The sequence below is a fragment of the Alosa pseudoharengus genome, unplaced genomic scaffold (assembly GCF_046254945.1).
Source record: "Alosa pseudoharengus isolate Yale_2024_CS ecotype anadromous, Long Island Sound unplaced genomic scaffold, YU_APseudo_1.1 YU_APseudo_1.1_scf_2, whole genome shotgun sequence".
NCBI classification, from domain to species: Eukaryota; Metazoa; Chordata; class Actinopteri; order Clupeiformes; family Clupeidae; genus Alosa; species Alosa pseudoharengus.
This window is the reverse complement of record NW_027468663.1, coordinates 51009294-51019066: the sequence shown is the minus strand read 5'-3', so window position 1 is coordinate 51019066 and position 9773 is coordinate 51009294. Positions and strand designations below refer to the sequence as shown.

Below are 9773 nucleotides of genomic sequence, written 5' to 3'. Positions count from 1 at the left end.
TAGCACTAAAATTAGCCTACTGCAATCTAGGCTACTCCTAAAAAAGGAAAGATTTGTTTGAATCCAGCTTTAAAGCTCCAAATGTGGTTTCATCAGCTCACTCTCAGAGCAGAGAGAAACAGCAGTGGGAGGTAGGCTATGTGATATCTATCTGTCAGCTTTTTTTTTTTCAACAATTCCGTTTCCAAATTAAACTGGACACCTCAGTTTGGCCATTAATTGGACCAACAACCTTGGTAATGGTCAAGCTTGTCAGGCTGAATTGGCAGCAACTGGCAAATATTGAGCTAATTGAAGCAACAAATAGTGAGCTAGCTAAATTGTCTATAAAAATTACCCAACCCCCCCCCCCCCCCCCCCTACATATTTCCCCTTTCATTGCTTCTATAAATGGAATCTTGGTCAATTTAATTTGCCCTTTTTACAGTAATTTACACAAAAAAACTCTTTAATGTCAAAGTGAAAGCATATTTTCTACAAAGTAATGCTAATTAATTAAAAATATATAACGCAAAATAAGCAATTGCAAAAATATTCACCCCATTCAGGTGAGCATTTAGATGCATCTTGTCTGCGTGAATTTCTGCGTGGATAGGTCTCAATTATAGGCTTGCATATCTGGATACTGCAATTTTACTCCATTTAACTCTGCAAAACTGCTCAAGCTTTGTCAGGTTGCACAGGGATTAGCCGCTGACAACCCTTTTCAAGTCCAGCCACAAATTCTCTATTGGATTGAGGTCTTGGCCACACACGAACATTCTAATTGTCTATTTCTGTGTAGCTTTCACTGTATTCTTTGGGTCATTGTCTTGCTGGAAAGTAAATCTTCTCCCAAGTCCAGCAGCCATGGGGTCAGACCTGGTTTTGTCGGTTAAAGCTGCAGTTGGCAAGATCTTTTTGATCATATTCACTGAAACCGACACTATGCTCCGACAGAACAGCATAAAGTTTTAGAAAAAACCCGCACTTCTACCTAGAGCCTATTATTTGTTTTGCAAAAATCCACAGCTCCTGGTTCTTCTGGTCCAATCAGAGCAGGGCTGTGTGAGATCTGAATGTCAATCACAGTCTGGTGCAGTCTGGTGTGCACTGACGAGCACAAACTCGATGGAGGGTGCTCGGTGGTAGTGGGGGAGGGGCATGAGAGTTGTAAACATTCAACATTTTGGCTAAGTCCCCTCAATCTGTCAGACTTGCCAACTGCAGCATTAAAGTTTTTTTGCAGAATCTTGTAGACTAGGGGTATCTCTTTAAGATTTAGGAGGGTGCCCAGTGATATCCCTTGGGCAATTTTGTATATTAACCCTTTCTTGTTCAGTGTGTTGAATACAAGGTGAGACACTACAGGTGAATAGGGTTTAAAAAAAAAACTAGCAGATATATACTTCCCCAGTTGATTAATTACATTAATATAGAAAAAATGTATTACAAGTTATCTGTAATTTAATGTTTAAATATGCAAATTAGGCATCATCTAATTAAATTGATAACAATTGCATAAACTTAAAAAAAAAAATTGGATGGATGCAAAATTGGATGAAGCCAGGATTAAATTTCATAGTGATATCAGCAAGTTAATTATTTTACCCTATTCACTTAGTGCCTTGCCTTATATTCAACATATTGGACAAGAAAGGCTTAGTATCGAGAATTGGCCAAGGGATATCACCGGGCACCCTCTCTAATCTTATTGAGCCCCTTGGCAACAAGAAACGGCAAAAAAAAAAAAAAAAACTTTAACCGCCAAAACCAGGTTCACCTAAATTATGGCATTTAGCTGCCGGACTAATAGTTCTCTTGTAGACTGAATCAGAGAATTGGCCAATATACCATTTAATCTGATGGCCATTTTGGTCTCATCAGACCAAAGAACCTTTTTTCATTTGACCTTGGAGTCTCCCACATGTTTTTGGCCAAACTTTAGTTGAGATTGAATATGATCTTAGCCACTCAACCATAGAACTTTGACTGGTGAAGAACCCAGGCAATAGTTGTTGTATGCAGAGTATATCCCATCTCAGCCTCTTTCAGAGGTACTTTGGTGGCCTCCCCCACCAGTATTCTTCTTGAACTATTCACTTAATTTGTGGGGACAGCCTGCTCTAGGCAGATTTACACATTTGCCATATTCATTAATGATGAATTTCATTGAACTCCATGAGATGACTTGAAAGTTTTGAAACTCTGTTGCATCCATCCCCTCACATATGCTTTATGCAATAACATTTTCTCTGAGTTGCTTTGAGTGTTGTTTTGTCTTCATGGTGGAATTGTAGGATTACTGAGTACCCAGTGACTGGAGCTTCCAGACACAGCTGTCTTTATATTACTATATACATCCACTGACTGCACTCAGGCGATCTCCATTTCGCTAATTGTCAGACTAGGCTGGGCTGCTGTTGATTTAGGGGCAGTCACTTGGTAACCACTTATTCTACATTATATATTTTTAATTAATTAACATCACTTTGTAGAAATCTGCTTCTTTCACTTTGACATTACAGAGAGTTTGTAAATTATTGTAAACATTTTTATTAAACCAACCAAGATTACATTTACAAAAGCAAAAAGGGGAAAATATCCAAGGGGGGTGAATACTTTTTATGGGCACGATTATGCAGACTAGCTTAATACAGCAGGTTATATCAGCATCAATGTTACAGACAACAAGTTATAATGTGGCCTGCCGTAAATCCGATTGCTGTCTTGCCAATTTGAAGAAAAAGACCATTCAGATTTGTTGGAATGTAAAACTCCATCATCTCACTCTCAGGACTGAAAAACAGCAGGGGGAGGTATATGATCAATGTTGGCTATGGCCTGAATAGTTTCAACAGTTCTGTTTCAGAGCCCTCGTCATGAGACTAGACAGGATTTCTCAGTTGTGACACAGTGGAATGTAACAGCTTGACTATAGGATTTTCCTATGAGTGTTTTTCCTTTCTTTTTTTACTGTGTTTCTTTTTAAGAAATTAGATTTTATAGATTTGATGAGGCCATCACAATTTCACACTACTTCCTCTGTGGGTTACCCAATATGTCAGGGTACAGGTTTTACTTTCATCATGAATAAACTTTTATATAAGTAAATCATTAACAAAATGCTTGCATAATAGTTGTCAACAATGTAGAGGCATGATGATCACAGTGATTATATATGTCAGTGCAGTGATCAGTATATAGTGTATCACTGATTTGGCTGGAAGCCACCTCACCCCCACCCACATCTCCATCATCTTTTTTTGTATTAAAAAGGGAACTTGAGAACGGTTTGCATAAGTAGGGACATTTCTGCAAACGTTTCCTCCTCTCTGTTCTAAGTCAAGTCTAACAGTCACTGAACACATCTTGCATTCCACATGCATACCTGATATGGTAAGTGCCATATTGTTAGACCCTTTTTTGCTCACTTTTAGTACTTAGTACTTAGTACTTTTAGCACTCAGTTGTTGAGTAGTTTCATTGGATGTTACAGAGAGACATAACATGTCTGAAACATATTTAATGTGATAAACTGTGTCATTCAAAAACTCATGTTAGATCATAGCTACAGAAAACAATTTCAAATTAATGTTTATTAACCCTTCCCCCATTTACAGATGATGGCCTCAAATTACACCTTTAACACAAATAATTCTACACTACCGTATCACAACGGATCTAGTGGCCTTGCCGTGGGTTTACCGTTGTTTTTTGTGGTATTGGCAGTAATTATCGGAAGCATGGGATATTTCTACTATCGGCGAAGGACATCAAGACATATCATACATTCAAATAAACCCAAAACCATAGAGGATCGACACTCTAAACCTGCAGACTCCCAATACACAGGCTTTGATAGAAGCTCTCATCAGACCTCAGAAAGCCCAGTATATGAAAACTTTCGTGAGAGGCCTTCAGATATCACTGCAACAAGGCATTACAGTAACATGGACAGGTAAACAGCTTTTGATGTTTGTTGCTGTATCACTTCACAGATAAGGAATCTTGGTTAACTAGTCACTTTTATTACCGTAAGGTAACAATGATATTGTTTATTCAATTATGTTGTAACTGTGTTATCACCTGGAATGTCCGGTGTGCTCATCTGAGTTTTCCCCACATCCGTATGCCATGTATTTGATGAATGACTAGATAACCGATTAATGGACCTGTCATTATGACATTGTAAGGGTTCTGAAAAGACTCTGAGTAACCTCATGATGACTCCCCTTTTTTTCCCAACAGCCCCACTGAACCAGGTGACCTGTATGTGCAGTGTGATTCAGAACATGATGCAATTTATAGCAACGATCCCACCTTCAACTATCGCAATCAGCCAGACAACTGTGAGGAAGATGTTTACATTGTGCCAGATGCTTGAAAAATGGTTATTCAGAGGTTATGTTTCAAAGAGATGTCAACATGTTTTGATTCCTATTCTTATCGCTACTGTACCATAATACAGCTGTCTTTAAGTGAAGGAAGGTTTTTTGTGGTTAAAAATAGCTGAAAAGGTTAATTTCACTTCTTCTTCCTGTAAGCCATTGAAACAATGAGGATATTCTGTGGCATCATTGTGAAACTTAACAGAGACAGTTACCACTGCAGCTAGCTTCTTTTAAAATGTGCTGACCAAAACCAAAATCTGCTCAAAATGTGGCAATCTTATAGCCTATAAATCTAGACGCAGGTCTAGAAATCTAGAAATATGGCTCGTCAGGCTAGGAATCTTAAGTGGGTAGTAAAAACCTTTGACCCTTTTTTTTTTAAAAGCCTTATTTAATTTGAAGGGACAAATGTGTTTCCTTGAAGGGATTGTTGTGATCATTCAGCTTTCATTGAAGTATTCTCAGAAATTTACCAAACTCTTTTGTGTTTGCTCTCTCCCTCTCAAAGAGAACTATTTAAAACCGTTTAATAGGCTAGTGTATTATGATTTCACGTTCACATCCAGTTGTATACTTTGGGTGGCAACGGGTCCTTTCAAAGTTGAAGATTAAGGACATTTACATCATCCCTATGGTCTGGCAACACAGAGGATGTACACTTGTATATAATCACAGAGGTCAGGGAGGTACCGGATACAGCTCTACTTTCATGAGGATGACTGAATTTCTTATTTGTATGTGCCGTAAGGCTTTTTGCACACCTCTTTTGTTGGGCAGGTGCGTAGGATATGACCAACGGCCGCAGATCAGGAAACTTAGAAAGAGTCCCGCACACTGACCATTCCGCAAGCAATTATTTAGAAATTGCACAATGTTTCGGTCTTAGACCTTCATCAGGTCCTGACCTGTGCATTGTGCAGAAGTATGTGCCAACATGATTGATTGTTTCATTTACTTTCCCATACTGGAAAATTTGTCACACCCTTTTCCGTATCTGCCAAGAGCTATGATGTGTTTTTTTTTTTTTCATATTCAATTTTGTCTGTGAACTTTATTGTGAACTTTACTTGTTTGAGTAACTAGTTATAACCCTGCGTTTGAGGATATTTTATATTTTTATGGCTCTACTTGACCTCATTACATGGAGAAAATCATGTCACCGGAATTGTATCATAAAATAAAGGGCAGATGGGCAGATGTTTTCATCATATCTGCCTTCTATAGCAACAATACTGTACTTCTGTTTCACCTAGAGCCATAAGTATCAATCAGAAAATATCAAAGCAGAATATTGATAATAACAAACGGGACAGTGACATTTTTATGAGTGTAAGTCAAGGCCAGAGTATGAATGGTTTCAAGGCTGCTAATTATATCTTTAAGAAGTGCAGTGCACCCTGACCTTGAAATGCCTTATCAGAGTATAAGGTTCATTGCTCAAAACTGACTCAACCTGGAATATTTGTTCAGTTTTGAAATATGAAAGGTAGAATCTATATTTTTGTGTGTGTATATAAGTATATATACTCTTTTGATCCCGTGAGGGAAATTTGGTCTCTGCATTTATCCCAATCCATGAATTAGTGAAACACACACAGCACACAGTGTACACACAGTGAGGTGAAGCACACACTAATCCCGGCGCAGTGAGCTGCCTGCATCAACAGCGGCGCTCGGGGAGCAGTGAGGGGTTAGGTGCCTTGCTCAAGGGCACTTCAGCCGTGCCTATGGTCAGGATTCGAACCGGCAACCCCTCCGGTTTCAGGTCCGAAGTGCTAACCAGTAGGCCACGGATACTGTGTGTGTGTGTGTGTGTGTGTGTGTGTGTGTGTGTGTGTGTGTGTGTGTGTGTGTGTGTGTGTGTGTGTGTGTGTGTGTGTGTGTGTGTGTGTGTGTGTGTGTGTGTGTGTGTGTGTGTGTGTGTGTGTGTGTGTGTGTGTGTGTGTGTGTGTGTGTGTGTGTGTGTGTGTGTGTGTGTGTGAATTTAAACTGGATTCTGTCTTTTAGTTCATTCATCCACATTTAATTTACAAATGTTCTCTGTAAAAGTATGATGTCTTCATTAGTTTAAAAATTGTCACATTTTCAGTAAAGAATTGTAAAATGCATCTCAGACTAGATTATGTCAAGATACATGTGTAATTAACCATATAAAATAAGAATGTTTCCATAAGAGATTGTTGTTGGCTGTTATTTGAATTAGCCGGCATATTTATGTCCTAATTTAGCACACATTTCAATACAGAAATATTGCACAATATATGTTTTATTCATGTAGACTCATGTTGTTATTTTGAAATGAGAAGGAACAACAAAATACGTTAGGTAACATAAGGCTTGTAAATATAAAACACATATTTTCTTTTGTAACAAATTGAAGCAACAAATATGACAAGAAATAGGTTTAAGCAATAAATTAACAATAAATATTTATAGACATCAATGGTAAATAACAAGTATATTAGCAATGACATTGTTTTATCTATAACAACACAAAATAAAAATGAAATAAAAATTACAGAACAGGTTACATTGTTTTTCCTTTGTTTATGGTTCAAAAGAAAGCCACCCATTTTGGGGAAGAAATTGCTATAACAAATGTTTTTTTTTTTCTCTCTGTCTGTCAGGCACAGTGGCATTTGCTAACGATCAAATCATTGAAAGGTGTGAGCTTCAGCTTTCCTCGACTGTCATAGTGCATGAGGATCATGGGCTCATAGGCTGCCGGAACGCAGCATGGTCGAGGCGTGGCCCCTTTGCTCATGTGATGCATGCGTGACTTCACCAACGTGTGCATGCTGGCTGGCTTGTAGTTGTGGGGGCAGGAGCCATCACAGAAGTACATTTTGTAACTGCTGGGTGCCACGACCCAGTCCGACCAGCCTATGTCTTTGAAAGACACATTCAACGACTTCCGGCAGCACTTGTTTTCCTCTTCGCAGTCTTCTTCCTTTATGGACCTGACTTGCCTAGGTTTGCCTTTTCCACCATGTAATATGAAGTCCATCTCTAGGACTATCTTAGGTATAGTCTGATCAGTTCTTGATCCCATGGTAAAACCTATATCAATGGTTAAAGTGCTATTTCTAGACCGCACCCTCCATTTTTCAATGGCAGCTCTTATGTCCAGCGTCACATTTCTGGTGCAAAATCGTCTTTTCATAACAAATTTTTCCATGTGGTGGAGGTGGGTTTTTTTTTCTTCTTCGTATTCATGTATTTTAATCTGAATTTTCTGTTTATTATGTGAGCAGCCAGGGTCAGCCTTGTGAAGTTTCAGCCTGGCCTGAACCAGTGTCGGCTCATTTCTGATAGAGGACATTCTGTGGAAGTCTGCTCTGTACCAGGCAGTCTTGGGATGCATGTGATGTTCACCCTTCTGCTCACTTACTGGCACCACTGGAAGGAAACAGAAAGTTGTTCGGTTTATTTAACCGTGTGTTTTAAGTGACTGTGATATGGTTGTTGTCATGAGTGCTGACCAGAAGGCTCAGCGCTTGTGCAAATCATACATGACAGTCTTTCCAGTTTTTTACTTTGAAGCTATCAGTCATCAGTTGTTTCAGATTGATAGATGTGTATTGTTTACTTCAGGAAACATGTCAGATGAAATGTCACTGGATGTCCATTCAAATAACTCACAAAAGACTCATACAGTCAAACAAAGAACTGTAATGCTTGAGTAAAATGTGGCCAAGCCAGTCTGAGTAATATGTTCTCAAATTGCCTCATAACATTTCAGATGAGTTTTTCAGCAGTCATTTTAGTATGCCACAATAAGAACTGAGGCAATACTATTGAAACGTACAGGCATATAAGCTTACCAGAGACAGGGAGGATGGTTGTTGAGACTCTGTGTGTGTGCTGCGTGAGTGTCTCCTCTTGAGTGGAGTTCCCCCTGAACAGCTGCTGCATCTGCCTGTACTGCTCAAACATCCTGTCCAGCTCCTGCCTTGACTCTCTGGCTCTCAGCGCCGGTGGCCGGTCCATTCCCAGGTAGCCCAGGATGCTGGCCTTCAGGGCGTCTAGCTGGAGGGTCCTGTGTGCCTCTCCATGCTGCCTGTGAGCACTGCACCTAACAAGGCCGAAACAGAGAGCGAAGGTTCCAAGAGATAACAGAATCCACTGGGCGACTGAGCAGAGCATGGCAGAGTAGTCAACGTGTGACTCGCTATATGTGTGGCTGGAAGTATAAATGAAATTCCACACATGCTTTTTCATTTATAGGTGCAGGCCACACCCCTTTTCACAGTCAGTTGTTTACCTGCTTACCACCCACAGTAGCCTCAAGGTGTTTGCTCTCTTGGAAACATATCAAATCTGGGCAAGTAAGATTGCTCTCTTGGAAACATATCAAATCTGGGCAAGTTTCCTAACCAGATCCCTATCATTTTCATGCCCAGAAGTCAGAATTCCACATATAGCAGTCAAGCACCTATACAGTTACCTTTACAGTGAACCGACATACAAAGGATGGGGCCCATGATTAGTGCACAGACATACAGTCTGTCATACATTTCTCACTTTAAAAATGTAAATGTAAAATATACATCTTACCCTACTTTGTCTGACAGCTCCACATTGCCATTCATATAAAACTGACTTAGAAGGAAGTTTAGTTTGGCTAATGTTTTTATTTGTCCTTTTATGTAAGCATTGTGCAATATTACAGGAGTTTGGAGTTTCAACCCAGACAATTGCAATCTTTGACGTGATTCCTGGAGTGAAACTGGTGATTCACTCGAGTTTCCCTTACCTTGTTAGTTGATAAAAAGGTAGCAACCTTCACCTTGACTGGACATGTGAATCTTAATCTTTCCACAATATGTTCAGCAGACATATGTTTAACCATCATGTAGATCACTTTTCCAGTTACTTTTAGTAATATCAAGTTATAATTTAACTACTGAACAAACAGTAAGCCATCACAGAAATTCTATTGGTTTCCAAAATAGCAAATTAAGTTGTTTTGGGACACAATCCAGATTTAAGGGTTCATATTTCCCTCTAAAATGTTGATGTCATCCACTAGATATGACACACCAAACACCAGAGATCAACAGAGACCACAGTGTCCATTACAATACAATTCCCATTATGACCACTAAAGCCATTAGAATTTCTATACATTTCAATTGAAAGGCTATTTATAGGTCCACTGCCACTTAATACAAACTTTATTTTTCCACTTAATACAAACTTTATTTTTGCCAACTGAATCTCATTCTCATCATCTCACAGAAGTAAAACCCTTCCTTTTCCCATTTCACTGCTCCCAACTGAATCTCATTCTCATCATCTCACAGAAGTAAAACCCTTCCTTTTCCCATTTCACTGCTCAAAACAAATCCTGGATGCCAAAGAGGCCTGTATGGAATTGTCAGTATATGTAAGTAGGCC

At 39.2% G+C, this 9773-nt stretch overlaps 1 protein-coding gene across 1 annotated transcript; it reads right to left on the bottom strand.

The window, feature by feature from the left end:
- Positions 1 to 6784: 6784 nt before the first annotated feature.
- gdf15 (Growth differentiation factor-15) lies at positions 6785 to 8547 on the bottom strand. Its single transcript, XM_076295443.1, has 2 exons — positions 8198 to 8547; positions 6785 to 7772 (listed from the first exon to the last, which is right to left on the bottom strand). The coding sequence occupies exons 1-2, from the start codon at positions 8517 to 8519 to the stop codon at positions 6997 to 6999; spliced, it is 1098 nt and encodes a 365-aa protein (XP_076151558.1). The 5' UTR covers positions 8520 to 8547; the 3' UTR covers positions 6785 to 6996.
- Between the last annotated feature and the right edge of the window lie 1226 nt (positions 8548 to 9773).